Raw genomic sequence first — 22,911 nt, forward strand, 5'->3', positions numbered from 1 at the left:
TTCTTTCATTAATGTATTTAAGATGAAATTAAAACAAAAAAATTTCGATTCAAAGTTTTATTTTTCTATATTTGGGGTTTCGTAACCGGAGGAATTTCATCTTCAGTCGAATCGATAATGCAATTCATAAATCTCAAAGTCGTGTCTCCCATTTCACCCGCCTCGTACATATCGGAACTTTTGATATTATAACGAATTTCCGATTCAGTTTTCCTGCTACTTCCTCTACCATATCTTTCGTTATATAACCTAGAAGTACTTCGGCTTCTTTGTTTTTCTTGAACTTTATCATTCAATCTCGAAAAATATCTATAAGAAATCATACGCTTATATTCGTCAGATTTTTTTAAAAACTTTTTAACTTACTTCGACATTAAATACTGTATTATCTTTTTTTCTTTCTCGTTAAACGTTATATTGAATTTAGTCAATCTATTACCGCTTTTTTCAAGCTCCCTGAAAATTTTTTTACGTCGAAAATCTTTATCAAAAACGGTGAAATATGAAGAAAATTATAGAATGATAAAACAGATAAAATCATACCGATAACTGACATGACGCCATGTTGCATAGAGGTTATTCTTAACGGAAACTCAATTGTTTATACTCACAATTCACTTATTATTATTTTTATTGCATTATACACTCTCAATTACCACAATTACACATTATTTAAACAAAACTTTAAATAAAAACTTTGTTATCCACATTTATTATTAGTTTTTTGCATTCACTTCCTCATCGTCTAAGTGTCTACTTGGTACTAGTCCAGTGTTGCCAGACTTAAAAATCAAAACAGTGTATTCGATATAAGTTCATAATATTAACGAAATACAGTAGTGAATATAGCGTTTTATAATTTATTAAATGCTAATAATTAATTTTTATAAAAACATTATGCCTATAATAAAACTTTGCCTCAAAATTCTACAAAATATAATTTAAAGAAAATGCTTTAATTCTGGCAACACTGCAGTTGTATTTGACAGTTATCAAGACTGATTATGGATCTAACTGATCGATATACATATTACTTAAAAAGCGTGGTAGGATGTAGACGCACAGGATCGGTTCAAGGTGTGACATAATTATAAAGTTAAAAAAAGAGAATACGAAAAATAAATGGTAAGTAATAAACAAATCAGAATAAGAAATGCGGGATTCGATGAAAATATGAGGCGAAGTTAATATTTAATACTGGAAACAAAATATCTAACCTCAGTTTTTTTTCGTACTTGACAATAATTTTTTTGTATAAAGCCATGTCAGTATTAGCCTCAAAATCGATTTCTATGGGAATTTTGTCGTCTTTACTTTGGAGTAAATCGTGTAAAGTTCGATTTTCGTTTTCTAATCGTTGAAGTTGTTCATTGATTTTTTCGTACCTCTCCGCAATTCCAGACCAAGAAGATTCTCTCCTTTCTATCAATTCTTTTAAATATTTTATCGTATTCAGTAATTGTTCTAACTGTAAACTGGAAATAAATTTGTGTGTTGTTTTTATTTTTTCATAAATAACTTACTGAAAGATACCCGAAATTGTTTAATGAAACTCAGTGAACATTTTTTTGTTACCAGAGTTTCGAAAATAACATTTTGAAAACGCATAAGAAAATTTATTGAAAACTTGATGAAAGAAACAAGAAAAGAAATAGATCTAGGGCATAAATCGGCGATGAAAGTTTTTATTTTTTTAAAAATTTCGTAATTGTTGAATTATATTTCCTAAAAACAACATTTTGTCAAAAATATTAACGCTTACTAATGAATAAATAATTTTTGCATAGAATTTGACTCATCAAATCACTGTAGTACACCCCTGTCTATAGCCAAAGATTATTCACGACAATCAATTTGATATTTTCTTCTTTTTCACATATTAAAAAATTTTGTATTTCTAGATTATGTTAATACTGTATTTTCTATAAGTTATTAAAAAGTTTTCGATAGAAAAACATGTAATCACTAAAATTTTTCAAGTAGCATCTAAATTTGGATAACATTAAAATAATTCCTAAATACTTATATACGATCTTGATTTAAGAGGTGTGAACAACACAAAATTTATCTGAATTATCCAAAAAAAAACGTTAAAATATTTACTGTGGTTACAATACCAGCATAATAAATTGTATCGATACAGAAACAGCAGTAAAAAACACAGAAAAAAACCAACAACCTAAATAAGAAAAAAGTCAAATATCACAACACCCGTTGACATTTAAACAATCACTTGCAAATGTGATACTTTCTATTCTATTGTAGGTCAATTGATTGTACTGTCGATCGAGATATATCGCGGCAACACACATTACATCTATGCATTGTGTGTTTTCTAGAGTTGTATATATTCTCCATATTGTGAATACTTACGGGGTGATGAAATAAGAATCTTTATACGTTTTTTGGACGCTTTCTAATTGTCTTCTCCATTGTTCGGCGTCGATACAACTACGACATAAAATTCCCTCCCAAGTTTGTATTGATTTTTCTCTTATTTCGATCATTTTTCTACCGGCGGCTTCGTTATATTTCATATTGATGTATGCCTCTTTTAATTTAATGAACACATCTTGATTATCTTTTACGAATTGTAGTTTTTTTTCAAGTTTCGTCGTTTTTGTTCGTTCATTTATCAAACTGAAAATTTATTTCGAAGTTATTAAGCACCGAATGAATATACAGGGTAGGTACAAAAATTCGGGAACAATAAAGAAAAAAGAATTATAATATAAAGCGATTCTGAATGAATTTTGAACGATTTTTTTTTCGAAATATACGAGGCATACCATAAATTGACTTTTTCAACTTCATTATCTAAAAGTTTATTCTTAATTTCGAGATCTGTGATTTTTTTCTTAAGCATTTTTACTTCTTCTACATCGTCTAATATGCTAGTGCTTATCGAAGAAGCACTTTGCATATCCCCACCGTCACATCCAATACCTAAAAAGGATTAAATTTTCCTTCGATTAAGGATCTGTAATCAAAATCATTTTTCGAAATCACCTAAAGCGCTAGACGTTTTCGATAAATTGTTGGTATTCGTTTTTATTGATTGAGTTGGTTCTCCATCACTTTGTATAATGTCGGCTGAATCAGAACTGTATATATATTCGTTTGTATCATCGAATGTCACTGTATGTTGAGATTTAGGTGGATTTTCCATTACTGAAATGTTTACGGCTTTTGCACGAAAAATAAATAGACATTTTCAAAACCTTACACCGTCAGCTGTCAACTGTCAAGCAGTTTAACCGATCACTGAACATAGAATGAAAACATTTGACGTTTGGATAGTGCACTAAACGATACGTCGTTGATTAAAACACACAAATTACATTATAACAATTTCAAACATTTTAGAAATGGTGGATGGATATTTAAGTTATGCAATTTCTCCACGTATTGATGAAAAAAAATTTACGGATCATAAAGATTTTTATGGAAATACCAGATCACACAAAAAAATTATCGATTAGGGGGACATTTTAAGAGACTACATCGTCGTAATCATCGTACAACAAAAAAACATTCACAGACTAGATAGGGGAGAGGGAGAGAGATAGATAGAATCTGATGCTCAAGTAAAATATTATACAGGATGTAGTCGCAAAGACATATTATACAGGTTAGAGTCACAAATACAATCGATTCTAAAAAGACATGCATCATACTACATTGGAGTGGGTGGATAAAATGTATACGAGGTATAATCGCGAATATATTATACGGGGTACAGTCAGGAAGATGTTTAATATCGAAATGGCATTAACCATGCTAGAATGAAGTGTGGGGATTAAATATGATGTTACGTAAAATATAATACAGGGTACAGTCGCGAAGACGTTAAATGCTAGAAGACATTAGTCAAATTATATTGAATAAAATATGTTGTTTACGTAAAATATGATACATGGTATAGTCACAAAGATGTTTGATGCTAAAAATAAATTATTCATGCTAGATTTAGGTTACTTATAACATTATACAGGGTAGTCGCGATGATTCTGTGTAAAATTGAAATGTGTAGATTCACTTTTAACCGGTTTTGTTTATCTTATGGATTTCCTCATGAAAACGTGCCAGAAATTGCATTTGATTTCATATTCATCTATAGTTTTAAGGCGTATACGAATATAGTATTCAATTTGTATAACAATGAATCAATAATTGACTTTTTTTTATTCCTTATTTATTCCCAAAAAAGAACATTTAATAAGAAGTTTGAGTTTTTTCATGAATTTTGTGTACATTTCTTATGAATTTCGAGTTTTTCTATGAATTTTTTGTACATTTCATATGAATTTCGAGTTTTTCGATGTTTTATTTGTACATTTCATATGAATTTCGAGTTTTTCGAATATTTTTTTGTACATTTCATATGAATTTCGGGTTTTTCGAAGATTTTTTTGTACATTTCATATTAATTTCGAGTTTTTCGATGATTTTTTTGTACATTTTATGAGTATCGAGTTTTTCGAAAAATTTTTTGTACACTTCATATGAATTTAGAGTTTTTCGATGATTTTTCCGTACATTTCATATGAATTTCGAGTTTTTCGATGATTTTTCTGTACATTTCATAAGAATTTCGAGTTTTTCGATGTTTTATTTGTACATTTCATACGATTTTAGAGTTTTTCGAATATTTTTTTTGACATTTCATATAAATTTCGAGTTTTTCGATTATTTTTTTGTACATTTCATATAAATTTCGAGTTTTTCGATAATTTTTTTGTACATTTCATATAAATTTCGAGTTTTTCGATAATTTTTTTGTACATTTCATATGAATTTCGGGTTTTTCGATGATTTTTTTGTACATTTCATATAAATTTTGAGTTTTTCGATGTTTTATTTGTACATTTCATATGAATTTCGAGTTTTTCGATGATTTTTCTGTACATTTCATAAGAATTTCGAGTTTTTCGATGTTTTATTTGTACATTTCATACGATTTTAGAGTTTTTCGAATATTTTTTTTGACATTTCATATAAATTTCGAGTTTTTCGATTATTTTTTTGTACATTTCATATAAATTTCGAGTTTTTCGATAATTTTTTTGTACATTTCATATAAATTTCGAGTTTTTCGATAATTTTTGTGTACATTTCTTATGAATTTCGAGTTTTTCTATGAATTTTTTGTACATTTCATATGAATTTCGAGTTTTTCGATGTTTTATTTGTACATTTCATATGAATTTCGAGTTTTTCGACGATTTTTTTGTACATTTCATAAGAATTTCGGGTTTTTCGAATATTTTTTTGTACATTTCATATGAATTTAGAGTTTTTCGATGATTTTTTTGTACATTTTATATGAGTATCGAGTTTTTCGAAAAATTTTTTGTACACTTCATATGAATTTAGAGTTTTTCGATGATTTTTCCGTACATTTCATATGAATTTCGAGTTTTTCGATGATTTTTCTGTACATTTCATAAGAATTTCGAGTTTTTCGATGTTTTATTTGTACATTTCATACGATTTTAGAGTTTTTCGAATATTTTTTTTGACATTTCATATAAATTTCGAGTTTTTCGATTATTTTTTTGTACATTTCATATAAATTTCGAGTTTTTCGATAATTTTTTTGTACATTTCATATAAATTTCGAGATTTTCGATAATTTTTTTGTACATTTCATATGAATTTCGGGTTTTTCGATGATTTTTTTGTACATTTCATATAAATTTTGAGTTTTTCGATGGTTTTTTTGTATATATCATATAAATTTCGAGTTTTTCGATGATTTTTTTGTACATTTCATATAAATTTCGAGTTTTCCGATGATTTTTTTGTACATTTCATAAGAATTTCGGGTTTTTCGAAGATTTTTTTGTACATTTCATATGAATTTCGAGTTTTTCGATGATTTTTCTGTACATTTCATAAGAATTTCGAGTTTTTCGATGTTTTATTTGTACATTTCATATGAATTTCGAGTTTTGCGAAGATTTTTTTGTACATTTTATATGAGTATTCGAGTTTTTTGAAAATTTTTTTGTACATTTCATACGAATTTAGAGTTTTTCGAAGATTTTTTTGAATATATCATATAAATTTCGAGTTTTTCTATGATTTTTTTGTACATTTCATATAAATTTCGAGTTTTTCGATGATTTTTTTATACATTTCATATGAATTTCGGGTTTTTGGTGATTTTTTTGTACATTTCATATAAATTTTGAATTTTTCGATGGTTTTTTTTGTATATATCATATAAATTTCGAGTTTTTCGATGATTTTTTTACACATTTCATATGAATTTCGGGTTTTTGGTGATTTTTTTGTACATTTCATATAAATTTTGAATTTTTCGATGGTTTTTTTTGTATATATCATATAAATTTCGAGTTTTTCGATGATTTTTTTGTATATTTCATATAAATTTCGAGTTTTTCGATGGTTTTTTTGTACATTTCATATGAATTTCGAGATTTTCGAAAAAATTTTTGTACATTTCATAAGAATTTCGGGTTTTTCGAATATTTTTTTGTACATTTCATATGAATTTCGAGTTTTTCGATGATTTTTCTGTACATTTCATATGAATTTCGGGTTTTTTCGATGATTTTTTGTACATTTCTTACGAATTTCGAGTTTTTTTATGAATTTTTTGTACATTTCTTATGAATTTCGAGTTTTTCTATGAATTTTTTGTACATTTCATATGAATTTCGGGTTTTTCGATGATTTTTTGTACATTTCTTACGAATTTCGAGTTTTTTTATGAATTTTTTTTACATTCAATATGAATTTCGAGTTTTTCGATGATTTTTTTGTATATTTCATAAGAATTTCGAGTTTTCCTATTAATTTTTTTATACATTTCATATTTACTTTGAGTTTTTCTATGTATTTATTTCCAAAAACGTTTCTAAATGAATATTTAAAACGAAATATTAGATTTTCCTTATATTTTTCATCCGATTTCACACTTAATTTATACACAATTCTTCTTTTTTAGTATGCTATGCTTATTTTAAACCAACTATCATCGTGCTGACGTAATATGACAGATACCTTACATAGTTGCCAAGTTATAAATTTTCGACAGTTATTGGTATAAATTATCAAAGTTAGATTTAATCTAACCAATAAGAGATGTAATCACCCTATATATCTTTAAATGTTAAAATTACAACCCATACGACGCCCTCTTGATGAAAATAAATATTGAGGGAGAAACAAGATTTTAATATCAATAAATCTGACAACACCGGAGATCGATTTCACGCGATTGTTAAATTTTATGACGTAATTTCCCCTAATACACGAACGATGATTTCGCTTACACTTAATATACTCAGATTTCATTACTACAAATGTCAAAACGGCAAACCTAGAATTTAAAGTGGGTAAAATTACAAAAGAAATATTTTTCACCAGCAAATAGTACAAAAATAAGTTTCCATAATCACTCTACTATATAAAAAATTGATTAAAAAGTTTTGGTACTGCTGTTTTGTTGATATTTCGATGTAAAAAGTCAAAACTTGAGCCGTCACGCTAATAGAGAGGGGATATCACAAATGCCCAATATAAAATAGACGTAAATAAGATAATAATGATTTTCGCAATACATTTTTCATCAGACCATTTTTTTTTCGGGAAATAATAAGAAGCAACTAACAAACAACTTCTTCTACCATATAATTTTTAGATTTAAAAATTGTAAATGCCTACAGTTACGATAAACAGTTACTTTGTATTAAGGTGAATCCCACCTCTATTATGCTTAAACTAGTATGGGTATAAATTAGTATTTCCAGTTATTTAAAAATAGTTGAAGGTCGCGATGATACATTTGAATAGTTTTTTTCTATATCTCAAGGCTGCGGTGGAACTGACGGTCAAAAACGTGTTTTATAAGGCACGATCAATATAGATATGAACCGAATTACGTCAAATAGTTTTTAAATAAATTCGATTGAAATCTGACATAACAAATATGTCAAATTGAGAGAAAATATTATACTATGTCACTATTTCCGGTTATAATTATATACGAGGTTTGTTTAAGTAGACAAGACGATTCTCAAATAAAAATTTTTTTTAAAAACTTTATTTTTGTTAATCATCCCCGGATTACGTAATTTATAACCAGGCAACGATGTCAAATCGTTGATTTTTTCTAGAAAAATCACATTTTCTTCTTATTTACGAATTTGGGCGACTTTTGTACTAGCTTAAGTTGTAATAATAATCAAAAACTCATTATTTAGTCCTCGTACATCGTATATGACCGATTTTTTTTTTAAATAAATTGCGCAATGTTTGTATCAGACGCAGAATTTTGTGGAAAAAATGATGATCTTTCATCGAGAAAAGATGCAGGATATGGTTCGTCCTGATGATATTATGAGGGGGGATTCGATGTTAGTCTCCATTCCAAATTAATTTTTATTTGTGCATATATATATATAAAGATGATTTTTAAGGTGATAGATTTTATATACGCGGTTAGAGAAACGTAGTTGTGCTGTTAGTGAGGACATGACGAAAGGATCAATTTTATTGGTAAATACGCATTAAGGATTACGTTTTATCAATGGCAGCTAATTAAATTCTATTTATACAAATTATTTTTATTTTAACGTTAACGTATCTATTAGATTAGTAATTTGTTATGAATTTTTTGCTATTATAATGTAAATTTCGAAAATATTTCATATAAATTCTTCGTAATATATTTTTTTAAATATATTTTATATAAATTCTCCATGAATTTTGTGTGAATTTGAATATTATTATATTTTCATCAATTTATAACGAATTTTTTATGAATTTATTGCTGATTGTACGTAAATTTTGAACAAATTTTGTATGATTTGCCTATAACGTGAATTTTATACATTTTTTTTAAATTCTATGAATTCTATATTTTATACATACTTTGTATGCATTTCCTATAATTATAAATAATATAAATTTTTCGTGCTTATATTATAAAACTACAGAAAACGAATTGTTTCATAAATTCTTTTACATTCAATATGAATTTCGAGTTTTTCTTTGAATTTTTTGTAAATTTCATAAGAATTTCGAGTTTTTTCGTGAATTTTTTGTACATTTCTTATGAATTTCGAGTTTTTCTATGAATTTTTTGTACATTTCATAAGAATTTCGAGTTTTTCAATGATTTTTTTGTACATTTCATAAGAATTTCGAGTTTTTCGATGAGTTTTTTGTACATTTCTTATGAATTTCGAGTTTTTCTATAAATTTTTTGTACATTTCATATGAATTTCGAGTTTTTCGATGATTTTTTGTACATTTTATATGAATTTTGAGTTTTTCGATGATTTTTTTGTACATTTTATAAGAATTTCGAGATTTTTCGTGAATTTTTTGTACATTTCTTATGAATTTCGAGTTTTTCTATGAATTTTTTGTACATTTCATAAGAATTTCGAGTTTTTCAATGATTTTTTTGTACATTTCATAAGAATTTCGAGTTTTTCGATGAGTTTTTTGTACATTTCTTATGAATTTCGAGTTTTTCTATAAATTTTTTGTACATTTCATATGAATTTCGAGTTTTTCGATGATTTTTTGTACATTTTATATGAATTTTGAGTTTTTCGATGATTTTTTTGTACATTTCATAAGAATTTCGAGATTTTTCATGAATTTTTTGTACATTTCTTTTGAATTTCGAGTTTTTCTATCAAATTTTTGTACTTTTCATATTAATTTCGAATTTTTTTATGAATTTTCTGTACATTTCATATGAATTTCGTGTTTTTCTATGAATTTTTTGTACATTTTATATGAATTTCGAGTTTTTCAATGATTTTTTTGTACATTTCATAAGAATTTCTAGATTTTTTATGAATTTTTTGTACATTTCTTATGAATTTCGAGTTTTTCTATGAATTTTTTGTGGATTTTATATGAATTTCGAGTTTTTTATGATTTTTTTGTACATTTTATATGAATTCCGAGTTTTTCGATGATTCTTTTGTACATTTCATATGAATTTCGAGTTTTTCTATGAATTTTTTTGTACATTTCATAATAATTTCGAGATTTTTTATGAATTTTTTGTACATTTCTTAAGAATTTCGAGTTTTTCTATGAATTTTTTGTAGATTTTATATGAATTTCGAGTTTTTCGATGATTTTTTGTACATTTCTTACGAATTTCGTGTTTTTTTATGAATTTTTTGTACATTTTATATGAATTTCGAGTTTTTCCATGATTTTTTTGTACATTTCATAAGAATTTCGAGATTTTTTATGAATTTTTTGTACAATTCTTATGAATTTCGAGTTTTTCTATTAATATTTTTGAACTTTTCATATGAATTTTGAGTTTTTCTATTAATATTTTTGAACTTTTCATATGAATTTTGAGTTTTTCTATGAATTTTTTTGTACATTTCATAATAATTTTGAGTTTTTCCATGAATTTCGAGTTTTTTTTATGAATTTTCTGTACATTTCACATGAATTTCATGTTTTTCTATGAATTTTTTGTACATTTCATGAGAATTTTGAGTTTTTCTATGAATTTCGAGTATTTTTTATGAATTTTCCGTACATTTCATATGAATTTCGTGTTTTTCTATGAATTTTTGAACACTTCTAATTGATTTCGAATTTTTTTATCAATTTTTTGTACATTTCTATGAATTCTTTATATTTTTCGTATGAATTCCTTATAAATTCTTCATAAACATATTTAAAATGAATTTATAAATATTTCATTTATAAATTTCATCGCATATTTACATGAATTATGCCCAAATCTCGTTAAAATTTTGTATAAACATAAATAATATTTTCTAAAAAATTTCTTTTACTTTTTTTTATAAAGTTTTTGATAAATTTTCTCTGTAAATTTTGCAAAAATAAATGTTTTATATAATTTTTTCACATATTTATATGAATTTTCATCGAATTTTGTATAATTCCCCTCTAATTTTCTTACAAATTAGTATAAAAATAAATAATACAAAATACTCATGCAATAAATTAATTACACTTTAATTCACATTTCCAGTTCGCTTTGTTGATGACTGTCGTCTCATCAGAAGACGTCAGATTACTCGACTTAGACCCACCAGAAGCCCAACAACAGATAGAAAGCCACGACCAATCGCTTCATTACGCCCCGAAAATAGATTCAAATGTACCAGCGGTCAGATACATAGGCAACCAACCCCAACAAGTACGTATTCATTACAATTTTTACCAACCGAAGATATCACTTTCCCCTCGTAGGTACTCGAAGACATATATTTAGCCAGACAATACCACGGCCAAGACGGATTAGGAGGTTACCTATACGGCTACAATATACCCGATATAGCGAAAACCGAAAAAAAAGTAGCAGGAGGTGATTTAACAGGAGCGTATAATTATAAGGCTGATACAGGAGACGAAATCAAAGTAAGTTCGGAATTGATTTTATCCATAGAAAAAATTATACGAAACGTGATTATTTAGTTAACAAATAATATTTAGTATCCGCTTACGAAATTCTTGTTTAAATACGTGGGTGAGTCATTTCTTGTTGATGTTTCATAAAATTGGTATTTCGATTTGAATAAATTTTCATCCAACGTCCAACGTCTAATTAAAATTGTTTTAATAAATATAATACGTGAAATAACACTTCATGAATTTTGTTGAGATTAAGGAATAAATACGAGGGGCAATCGAATGTAACACAAATAAAATTTGATTCATTTCGAAGCTTCTAATTCATTTTTTTTTATTAACAGCTAGAGATAAATACGAGGGGCAATCGAATGTAACACAAATAAAATTTGAGTGATTTCAAAGCTTCTAATTTATTAATTTGTTGAGATTAGCAGCTAGGAATATATACGAGGGGCAATCGAATGTAACCCAAATAAAATTTGATTGATTTCGAGGCTTCTAATTCATTTTTTTTAAATTAACATCTAGGAATAAATACGAGGGGCAATTGAATGTAACCCAAATAAAATTTGATTGATTTCGAAGCTTCTAATTCATTTTTTTTTATTAACAGCTAGAGATAAATACGAGGGGCAATCGAATGTAACACAAATAAAATTTGAGTGATTTCAAAGCTTCTAATTTATTTATTTGTTGATATTAGCAGCTAGGAATATATACGAGGGGCAATCGAATGTAACCCAAATAAAATTTGAGTGATTTCAAAGCTTCTAATTTATTAATTTGTTGAGATTAGCAGCTAGGAATATATACGAGGGGCAATCGAATGTAACACAAATAAAATTTGATTGATTTCGAAGCTTCTAATTCATTTTTTTTAAATTAACATCTAGGAATATATACGAGGGGCAATCGAATGTAACACAAATAAAATTTGATTGATTTCGAGGCTTCTAATTCATTTTTTTTAAATTAACATCTAGGAATATATACGAGGGGCAATCGAATGTAACCCAAATAAAATTTGATTGATTTCGAAGCTTCTAATTTATTTATTTGTTGATATTAGCAGCTAGGAATATATACGAGGGGCAATCGAATGTAACCCAAATAAAATTTGATTGATTTCGAAGCTTCTAATTTATTTAAATATTTTTAGGTTCAATATTGGGACGATGGTACCGGTTTCCATCAAGTAGACAACGTCGGGGATATTTTGAAATCGAAACAAGTACAAGACACACCCGAAGTACAATCAGAAAAAGAAAAATTTTTCGCCAGATGGAACGAGGAAGCCATAAGAAATCAAATACCAGTTAGGTGAGTTTAATAAAAGATTAATAGATATACAGGGTGCAGTATTGATATATTTTCACAGCGAACCGGTTAAACCCGAGTACCAAGGTGTTTATCAACATAACCAACAACCAGCTCGGAATTATCAATCTAGCGGTACTAGTTATTCGCAAGGAACCCCCAATCGAATCGATTACGATGGGGCGTACAGTGAAAACCGAAATTCGTATTCGAATCCAGCACGAGTGGATCAGTACCAACAAAACTATGATAGTTCCGGGCAGTACGACGAAAAATCGGAGGAAAACGGACCTCCGAAAGGATTTTTTTATAATTTCGAGTATCCTGTAGGGAAGATTGTTCAAAAGGAAGGTACAGTTGGGGATTTGCACGATATTTATAGCGCCAATAAGAATAAATATGAAGGACAATTAAACGCAGCTTATCATCAATAGTTTTAGCCTCAAATTGTGTATATAATTCGAAAATTATTGATAATAAATACAAATATGGATTTATCGGTTTTATTTTCCATCAAGATCGATATCCTAACCTAACCTAACCTAACCTAACCTAACTTAACCTGCGTGCGTTCGAACCGATCGGAGTACCTCCAAAACATGCGTTTCGAACGCATCAACTGGTTCTTCAGGCGTCGAAAAACGTTTATCTTCGATCTTTGGCTGTCAAATATGACAGATGACACATCAATTCGATGTTGTTCGAAAACAGACCTCCCATTGACGTAGTGAAGAATGATTCGTCTTCTACATTCTACATAAATAAAAAAAAAGAAGAAGAATCGGGATGAAGAAGAAATTTTCGAAACATATTGCGTCCTATATTCGTCCGTATATAGTCCGAGAAGTACCTGGTCTGAACGAGAGGTGGCTGTAGTTGCTTGAAAAGTACAAAATCTGTACAGCATACGTTTAAATTGACAGACGTCATACCAAACAATAAAACAGCTGAACTGGATTCAAATCTGGGTGAGATTTTTCCTTCGTTATCATTAGTAACATGTTTGGTAGCAAAGTTTAGACGAGACTGTACGATTTGGGGAGATCAGCAACGCAGCGGTCGACCAAATGAGGTGACGATTCCTCAACTGTTTTAAGAGGTTATAAAGGAAATTTTAAAGTCGTCAAATCCTTCTAAAGACTTAATTCAACCCGCAAGATCACCAGATTTAACATTATCAGATTTTTCGTGGGGTTTATTGGGCTTTGTTCGATGTAATGAAAAACTTGGAATCAAGTATATTTATTAAAATATTTGTATTAGTTTCAGATATGTGGTTTAGTTTAGTTTTTAGTCTTCTTTTTTTTCATTTTCGTTTTGTAGCTGATTTCCGACATTGTCGTCGTTATTTTGTTAACGTTCATTTGGTCTTTTCTAATATCTTCTTCTGCTTTTTCGAAAGCCAACGAAATGACTATCTCGAAAAATTCCAAAAAAGATATCTTGTAACTCATATTTTTTGGATTAAATTTCGGACATATTTTAGTTACAGTTTCCAAAATCGTATTTTTCCCCAACGTTCTGAACGTAAACAAATTTCCATCGCCTTGTTTTGCACTTTCGCGACGGCTTTCGTTGAAGGCTTCAGCTTCTAAAATTGACGACGTTCAACGTGTGAAATCGTTATTTATACGAAAAAAACTTGATTTCATCGAAGTTTTTCCAATGAAAATAAAAAATAATCAACAAACCCTCCAAAACAATAATTTTCTATCGTGCAGAGGGAACCAGTCCTATATCAGGGCTAAACAAATTAAAAATCAAATCCAAAACAAAAAATTCGCTTAATCAAAAATTATAAAAAAATATCTCACACTTTTCCCTCTCTCTTTCTCAGTTTGACTATCTCCTTCTCTCACTCACTCTTTTTTTCTCTCTTTTCCTCGAGTATTTTCTCATTCACTCCCTTAAACCTCCATCTATCTCCCTCTCTTTCACTCATTCTTCGTCTCTCTTATTCACTCTCTCGAATTTCTCATCCTCTCTCTTCTTTTGTCTCTCTCTCACTCATTTTTTGTCTCTCCTACTCACTCTCTAGAATTTTTCTTCCTCTCTCTTCATCTATCTCTCTTTCACTCATTATTTGTCTCTCTAACTCTCTCGAATTTCTCTTTCTCTCTCTATCTTCTCTCTCAATCATTTTTTGTCTCTCTTACTCACTCTCTTGAATTTTTATTTCTCTTTCTCTTAATCTTACTCACTCTCTCTCTTTTTTTTGAACTTTCATCTCAATCGATCTTCTCATTTTGTCTGTCTCTCTCATTGTTATGAGAGTGAATATTCGGTTACCTCACTCACTTCTTAATTTATTTCTAAATGTTTCCTCTCTCACTCCTCCTATCCCTCTCATTCACCTCCCCACTCTCTCACTCTATCTCTCTCAAACTCTCTTCATTTTTCATTACTTATCTCTCTCCCCTCGTAAATTATCTGAAACTTCCCCTTAGTCTACTAACCTTTATCTCACTCACTCTATCCTCTCACTTTTTAACTTTTATCTTTTTCTATCTCACTGATGTGCTCAATTCTCTCTCTCTTATACTTAAAATTTGTAGTTTTACACCTACTCTGTCTCGTTATTTCCCTTAATCTCATTGATTAACCCTTTTTCTATATCTCATTTTAAATAATTACATTATCAAAATGAAAGATTTCATCTTATTTCTTGTATATTTTACTTAAATCGTTCATAATTTATAACGAAGTGTTATGACAAGATATGGATATCGATACATGTCATAAATTACTACAACAACCTACCGCGGATAAAATGGACGTCATGTGCTACTGCTACGGCATTATACCCCTCCCGTACATTCTTCTTAAAAGTGTTATCTTTGTATATAGTGTAATAACAAGGTAATTCTTCTTCTTCACTTCTATAAGTGGCATTCAAAAACGATTTCACCGTCATAGGTTCGGCTATATTTATAAAAATGTCGTATAGGTTATTTATAGGTACTACGTTCAGATGATCACCAAAAGATGATCCTAAAACGAATTGTGACAATCAAATTCGGTTTATCATTCGTTTTTTACGTCGTTACCTCGTAACATTTCCGCCGAATCTAGCCTGGTATCTAAAAATTGTCTGAATATACTCGAAGGAATTTTTTTTTCGATAATTTCGTCATCAAATTTTTTACGTTGTATCTTAAAGCATAACCAGGCCGCGCCGAAAATGTACATGACGAATTGATAGAAGTAAATCGGTTCGAAAGGATAGTGTTCATTATCCAGACAACTAACCGGATTGTCCCATAACAGTGAATCGATGTCGACTAATTCAACGCCTGAAATTTATTTAAAAAAATAATATGACATAGAATTGACTTGAACACATTCATTTTACCACGTATTCGTATCACGTGAAAATCACAACGTTGTTTATTGGTTAGGTTTAGGCGCGAAGGCGTAGACAAGATTTTAAACGGCAGCGGTCATAATTTACAAGGATTATTCTTGTAATGTTGCCAAATTGACTAAAATAAATGCAGATGTGGTATTTTTTATATAAAGTCAAAAAAATTTAGTTAATTTATAAAAGAAATGTATATTGTGATACGTGATGTTTATTTTTAACTATTACGAATATTTTTTCTGGAATAAAAATTTAAAAATAATGATTTTGTGAAATTAAATTTTTTTGTACTTAATAATAGTGTTGAGGGTAGAAATAACACGATTGATAATGAGTTAAATGTAAAAAAAATTGTAATTATTATAAAAAACCGAGAATATAAAAAATATACGAGACTAGGCTATTTTCACACTTTTGGAACTATTTTTTTTAAATACGGTAATATTTCAAGACATATTTTTTTACACTCAACACCAGAACTTTACGACCCACATGACTGATGGTAATTTAAAATTGGCAACGTTGCGCTTCCAACTAAATTTCGTGACCGTGGCCGTTTAAAGTATTACAAGGCACAAACGCATTCTCTAGTTGATATTTACAATTTAATTTAATAATGAATTGCTGTTAAACTCATTTAAATGTGAATCTGCTTCAATGTTAAATTAATAACGTTTTTGTTTTATATCCGGTGTTCTATAAATAATACTGGAAAATATACGCTATGTCCTGAGGTACTTACCATCTTCTGTAACTCGTAAATCTCTTAGTAATTGCCATAAGAAAAAACGTACTAAAACCGGTTTAAAATCTAAATTTATATCGCCTAAAATTGATTTTGATTTGGCGAATGTTGCATATCTGAAAGTAAGTCACAGTGATAGTTGGTGGCTGAAATACATTTTCCTCGTTACACAATATGATGTATAAAAAAAATCGAAATAAATGAGAAATATTGAATGATATAGAACTGATAAAAAAAAAAATAAACGATATTTACTTTTCATACATCATCTTTAGCTTTGGAAGATATATGATTATGGAATTTTTCAATTTCTTCAGTTCTTTTGCTTTTATTAACTTTATTTTTTCTAATGGATCATTTAGTTCTGGACTATAATCTACCGATTTGGATAAACTACTATTTCTGGATCTTGGAACTCTGGAAAATAATCCGTAAAAAATATATTTACCCCATTTACTATTTGGCAACGCCGCTTTTCAACAAATCAATCGACCCATTTGTTAACATTTATTTAGATATCTAATTTATAATAAATAACCCTGTATTCGACCCATTTTTTAACATTTATTTAGATAACTAATTTATAATGAATAACCCTGTATATTGTGTATTCACTGGGGTTGTTAATAAACAATTATCATATAGTATTGTATATATTCTTAATTTCCATATTATTTTCAAAGTCTGGCAACGTTGTTCGAATCTAATCTCTTACCAGACATCAATAATAAAAAATTCCATATGTGTGTGGGAAAGAGTAACTGGCAACGTTTAAATCAGGTGTTCATGTGATAACCATAGGCGTAGAGTTTGAAAATTTGCAATATCAGAGTATGGTAAATAATATGTTTATTTTTTGTAATATGAATAGTTTTATGCATCCCAAATTCAAATTTGTTCCGATAGAATATAGTATAATAAAAAAACGAAGGAACTGATTCTTAACGATACCTCCTAAAGAAATTCAAATGTTTGTTTTTATGCGTTGTACCAAAAGATATTTAAAAAAATAAATGCCTCTTTTAATTTAAATTTTTTTCAAGGTATTTTCCATTTAACTTCTTCAGTTTTATACTATTAAGTCACCACTACACGTTATTCAATTATTGAAAAATTACGACTCGATTCTGGTACCTACTCCACTGGTTTAAATCGAAATAACGTAACCTTAAAATATTTCCCGATGGAAGAATAAATCTGTATTATAATGACTTACATATTGCTCGTACCTCGTACCGATAATGTTTTTACAAAATTTCCACGATAGTATATATCATAAAAATAAATAGAAAATATACAAAATAAATGATCGAATCAGTTGGCAACGCTGCGAGAATTGCTAACTAGATACTGTCATAGAATAAGATTGTGACGTTGCCATATTTATAAAAATATGATTATATTTTTTTTATCAATATGACTTCATAGTCAAATTTTGACTTACAACGTGAGCTTTATACAATAATTAAATTAAGAATATTTTTTTTATCTTTATAATATAAAATTGCCGTTATAAATTCTATTTTTTAATAAAAATTATTCATGCATATAAAACCGACAACAATGTAATAATCTGAACAAGACTTACATGCTTTTTCTACGTCGATCTATTAATCCTTCGAATAATTTCGTGAAATTTTCTTCAGAAGTATTTTTAATATCTTCGAAAATTAAATCGACAAAATATTTCAAATCTACATCCTCGGCAGTTGTATGCGTCGGTATATACAAAGGACACCAAATTTTCTTGCTATCAGAAATACTATTGTTTATTTTCACGAACATATTAGAAGGTATATATTGACTTTTCACTGTTATTTTAACTAGAATCACTTCATCCAATTCATCACAAGCTATCTACGAATTTTTCTACTTAAATTCAACATTAAGGCATTGAAATCGTTGCATTACCTGAGAATTTATTAATTCCAAAATATCATAATAACTTGATTTTTGTATAATAAAGTCCGAAAATCGATTTTCTACTCCCAATTGCGTGAGAGATATTTGAGAATTTTTATGTATTGGTTTATCGTATTCGAATAAAGGATTGCTTTCTAAAATCAAACCGTTCCCGCATATCATCACTCCCGGACCATGCTTGATGTTATTTCTCCAAGTACCCGCGTATTTTGCACCGCATTCCGTACCAAAATTCATTATTCCTAATATACAATTGAAAATATTTTTATTGTTTGAGTAGTGGTTGTATTAAAGTCACAAAAGAGATATGCTAAGTTGTAGGACGTAAAGAAGAATCATGAAGTTAGCCGCTTCCTACCTGTCAGCTGTTCAGATAACTAAATGAAGTTATTGGTACCAAACAATCATCAGGAAGTGTAGTATTTCAAGCTTTTTTAATTGTAGTGTAGTTATTAGAAGATAAAAATGCCGATAATATGTCTTATAGTTAATTGTGGAGGTTATTCTAATAGAAGTCAAGTGAAATGTTTTACAGTGCAGTGTAAAATTGAAAGAACTATCTAAAAAACGAAACTTCATCACTGGTAAGTCTTCATATACGTAACATTCCCATCATTCTCAAATTAAAATAAATTTAACTCGAAAAAACTTTAAACACACACACAGAAACGTCTACGAAGTTTAATTGAAGCTTAAACTGTTGAACTAAAACCGCCATTTTGAGTCACATGATTGGAAGCGCTTTATAATTATATCATTTATTATTGGCACGAAATTGCCACGTTGTCAGATCGTTAAAATAATCGTGGTAAATTCTGAAATTGATTTATATCACAAAAAAACAGTTTTAAATGAAAAATATCCTAATTGTTTTAATATTTTCTTGCTCACTACGTACATTTTTAATGCGATATATTATCTGTAATTAAAACTTTATTTGTGTTGCGTACCTATTCCTTCTCTAACCCCATTTTTCCAAGCCCCTTTGTACCAATTATAAATAGGGAAACAAAACGTTTTATTATCAATTAAATCCCAAGTATATTCGCCGTAACCGTGAAGCATATCATCGTACCATCCGCCGTTGTAGTACTACAATTTTTACCAAAAATTTTCATTTGTATAAAGATCGTGACAAAAAGTTACGAGAGTAGGTCAATAAGTGGCAACACTGTCAACGGGGCTATGTCATTTGTTTATTGTTCTAACGAAACTTTCTAGTAAATTGCCATCTTTTTTCCGGATTTAGCTCCCTTAGTCTATTTATTGTACTTCGAAGAATACTTTTGATTGCCGACAAACAATAATTTTAATGATATCGATAAATATTATTATAGATAATAAAATGCTATTTCTGCATTTCGTTTAAACAATCCCTTATTGACTCACCCTCGTAGAAAAAAATCGCTTACGTCATCGTTATAGAATAACATTTTTCCTTTGCCTTGTTTTTTGTTTTCAACCCAATCGCCTATATATTTAGCGCCGTTTTTATACTTTCTACAACCTTTTCCATCGCGCATGTCCATTTTCCACTCCCCCTCGTACCAATCACCAGCGCCGTATAAAATCCAACCATTTCCTTTTACCATAAACGAACAATACGACTTTTAATTCATTATTTTGGTAAATAGAATACAAAAAAATTATTTGTAAATTGTTTTGAAACCATTTTTTATAGTTTTCATTTAATATTCGACCTACCGTCTTTCCGATCACTTTTCCAATCACCTGAATAGAAAACCGGCGTAGATGCCACGTTTAAAAATCCTTTTCCGTGGAAAAAACCATTACAAAATTCCCCTTCGTAAATACTTAAATCCGGAAGGGTGATACGACCTTTTCCCGTTATGAAACCATCTTTAAATTCCCCCTAAAAACATGCTAATAAAGTAAAGAGCATAAAAAACGGTTTTCACAAACGCCATATTGAATCACATGATATAGATAGCGTGATATCTTTGCGCTTCATCGATATGGCCGTGTTGTCAGATGGTTAAAATAATCCAGGAATTGAGGGAAATTTTTTTATAGTAAATTATATCACAAAAACAATTGATTTCAAATGTAATTTTCAATGTTTTTCACTTTTTAATGAATGAAAATTATATAACGCTACTTTTCCACCAAAAAACAAATACGAAACTTCAATGACAGTTCGTTGTATTCGTAATTCAATTATGGACCTTACATTATATATTGTGTTATCACTCCAAACGAATTTTCCATTTCCGTGCATCAAATATTCATTTGTTGGACCTTCGTATATATTACCATTGTGGAAAATTATTTTTTCCAATTTTTCAACCACTGGAGGTGCCATTATCGTTGACTGAGTCGTCTAAAAACTTTCTATTATTTATATATCGAACTGAGTTTTTACAGATTTCTTAAATGTTACATTAGAACGTTTTTTCTATGTTTCTAAAATTAAATAAAACACGTCAAGATCTTAAACAACACGGTCACGAAATATATATCAGCTGAAAAGAACGCAACGTTGCCAATTTGAAGTTACAATCAGTCATATGGATCATCAACCTCAGTTAATTTTAAATATAGAGAAAGCTTGTTCAAGTGGGCCAGAGCTGCTGATAGAGGAAGAAAGAAAATCGATGTAATATTTTTAATATAATTATTTATCTTAATCTGTATAGAAAATATATGAATAATCAACATGGATATAAATAAATTTCATTTTTCCGACATACTACTTTTATTGGAGCCAATTTGGCAACATTGCTAGCATAATGTTGAATCGTGACCGTTGCTATTTAATATTTTGTTTCCGATTTGATTATATTGCCATCTCTTTTCTACATCGGTTATTAGAACAAAATAAAAGTATTTTTATTGTAACTAAAAAAGGATAGAGGATATACAAGTTGTTTTAATATTACTACTTACAGTTTTTACTGTTTCCACACTTTGTGACTCGTCAGGTATTTTTTCCGAAGTAGTTTCTGCAATTGAAACTTATTAATTTATGTTTTTCGTTTATAACACAACAAAAACTCAGCTAGAAATATATTGAAATATATTTCGAACATAAGTTAGGTTAGGATAAACGAAATATATACCGTTTGTCTCTTGAACCAAGCTCAAACCGGTATATATCGACGATTTGAAATATTGCCGACTCGAATTATTCAAAAGGAATTTGGAACCATCGACTCTTATTATTTCAGACTGCAGATCGACTTCTTGAATTTTTCGAAAATCTTTAGCAATACAAGTTATTTCAATAAGAGATTCAAGGCTATCGGCAAATTTGCATTCTGTCGTTCTCACTATAGGAAAACGTGTCTGCAAAACGAAAATTTATTCCTTCAAATATAATACAAGTGTCGCCACCTATGTAATAAATAATGAACTAAAGGTCATTGGTAACAGGTGACGAGTTCATATTAACATTATGACTTTCTATCTATAAATAACCGTGAGCTTTAACAAATTTATTTTTTTCGACATTATACAGTGTGTCCTGTAATTTTTTTTTAAATAAAAATCTTACACTCACTTGTATTTTGTCTTCTAATAAGGTTTCCAAAAACTTTTCCAAGATTCCTTTTCGAGAATTTGGTTCTTTGGCTATATAATACGAGGATCTATCAACTCTCTCATTATCGATTTTGATTTTCCGAGTTTTTCTAGTTTTTCTACTGAAAACACTGCTACTCGTAGGCAAACGAGGAACTGACTGTCTATCGCTTTGTTTCTTTGACATTTTTTTTTTTAAAACGTGACTTTGAAATGATTAAATGTAAATTTCAACTGTCAGAAACCGTTATTCGCGTAAAAATGTCAATTTTCATACATTTAAACGTGAAAGAAAAAAGTTATAAGGAACACAATCTATAATTCGCGAAATAATCGAAATTCACATTAACTAGCCACATTTATATCTTCATTTTTTTTTTAATTTGATAATTTTTCACACAATTTAATCAAATTAGCCCAATATAACTTGATAATATATGTTTCAAAATATTTTATAATTTAAATCGTGGCAACCAGTTATACACATTTGTGTATAGTGTTGTCTATAGCACGTATATACAGAAATCGAAGTAATGAGTGAAGTTAACGGTGTATCTTACATACATACATCGGACCTATTAGTTATGCAACACACAACATTACTGCGTATGAGTTTTAAATCTTT

General features: G+C 28.7%; 2 protein-coding genes across 5 annotated transcripts; one reads left to right on the top strand and one right to left on the bottom strand.

Annotated features, from left to right (window-relative positions):
• Window positions 1-42: 42 nt before the first annotated feature.
• On the bottom strand, window positions 43-22,637 carry LOC130902735 (radial spoke head 10 homolog B-like). 4 transcript variants are annotated; one of them, XM_057814997.1, is made up of 17 exons: window positions 22,267-22,637; window positions 21,827-22,052; window positions 21,654-21,709; window positions 20,938-21,087; window positions 20,451-20,619; window positions 20,159-20,328; window positions 19,697-19,838; window positions 18,735-18,988; window positions 18,412-18,680; window positions 17,079-17,240; window positions 16,821-16,939; window positions 3,010-3,171; window positions 2,790-2,946; window positions 2,374-2,640; window positions 1,218-1,475; window positions 367-456; window positions 43-309 (listed from the first exon to the last, which is right to left on the bottom strand). In XM_057814997.1, exons 1-17 carry the CDS (start codon window positions 22,471-22,473, stop codon window positions 66-68), a joined length of 3,102 nt encoding a protein of 1,033 aa, XP_057670980.1. In that variant the 5' UTR covers window positions 22,474-22,637; the 3' UTR covers window positions 43-65. The 4 variants fall into 4 exon arrangements, with proteins under 4 accessions (XP_057670980.1, XP_057670982.1, XP_057670981.1 ...); XM_057814999.1 differs by lacking the exons at window positions 43-309; window positions 367-456; window positions 1,218-1,475; ... (1 more) ...; window positions 2,790-2,946; window positions 3,010-3,171 and adding exons at window positions 13,944-14,308; window positions 15,478-15,708; window positions 15,765-16,010 and having other exon boundaries at window positions 17,088-17,240; XM_057814998.1 differs by lacking the exons at window positions 43-309; window positions 367-456; window positions 1,218-1,475; ... (1 more) ...; window positions 2,790-2,946; window positions 3,010-3,171 and adding exons at window positions 13,944-14,308; window positions 15,478-15,708; window positions 15,765-16,010.
• LOC130902740 (uncharacterized) lies at window positions 8,307-13,210 on the top strand. The gene is made up of 5 exons (XM_057815006.1): window positions 8,307-8,529; window positions 11,018-11,185; window positions 11,239-11,406; window positions 12,560-12,720; window positions 12,779-13,210. Exons 1-5 carry the CDS (start codon window positions 8,506-8,508, stop codon window positions 13,149-13,151), a joined length of 894 nt encoding a protein of 297 aa, XP_057670989.1. The 5' UTR covers window positions 8,307-8,505; the 3' UTR covers window positions 13,152-13,210.
• Window positions 22,638-22,911: the final 274 nt, after the last annotated feature.

Source organism: Diorhabda carinulata, chromosome X (assembly GCF_026250575.1).
Source record: "Diorhabda carinulata isolate Delta chromosome X, icDioCari1.1, whole genome shotgun sequence".
NCBI classification, from domain to species: domain Eukaryota; kingdom Metazoa; phylum Arthropoda; class Insecta; order Coleoptera; family Chrysomelidae; genus Diorhabda; species Diorhabda carinulata.

Coding starts and splice junctions, on each gene's coding strand:
- LOC130902735 (XM_057814997.1), bottom strand. CDS start 22,473: ATGTCAAAGAAACAAAGCGATAGACAGTCAGTTCCTCGTTTGCCTACG. Junction 22,053..22,266: donor TATTAGAAGACAAAATACAA/GTGAGTGTAAGA, acceptor TTCGTTTTGCAG/ACACGTTTTCCTATAGTGAG. Junction 310..366: donor ATACAGTATTTAATGTCGAA/GTAAGTTAAAAA, acceptor GATTTCTTATAG/ATATTTTTCGAGATTGAATG.
- LOC130902740 (XM_057815006.1), top strand. CDS start 8,506: ATGACGAAAGGATCAATTTTATTG. Junction 11,407..12,559: donor ATACAGGAGACGAAATCAAA/GTAAGTTCGGAA, acceptor AAATATTTTTAG/GTTCAATATTGGGACGATGG. Junction 12,721..12,778: donor AGAAATCAAATACCAGTTAG/GTGAGTTTAATA, acceptor ATATTTTCACAG/CGAACCGGTTAAACCCGAGT.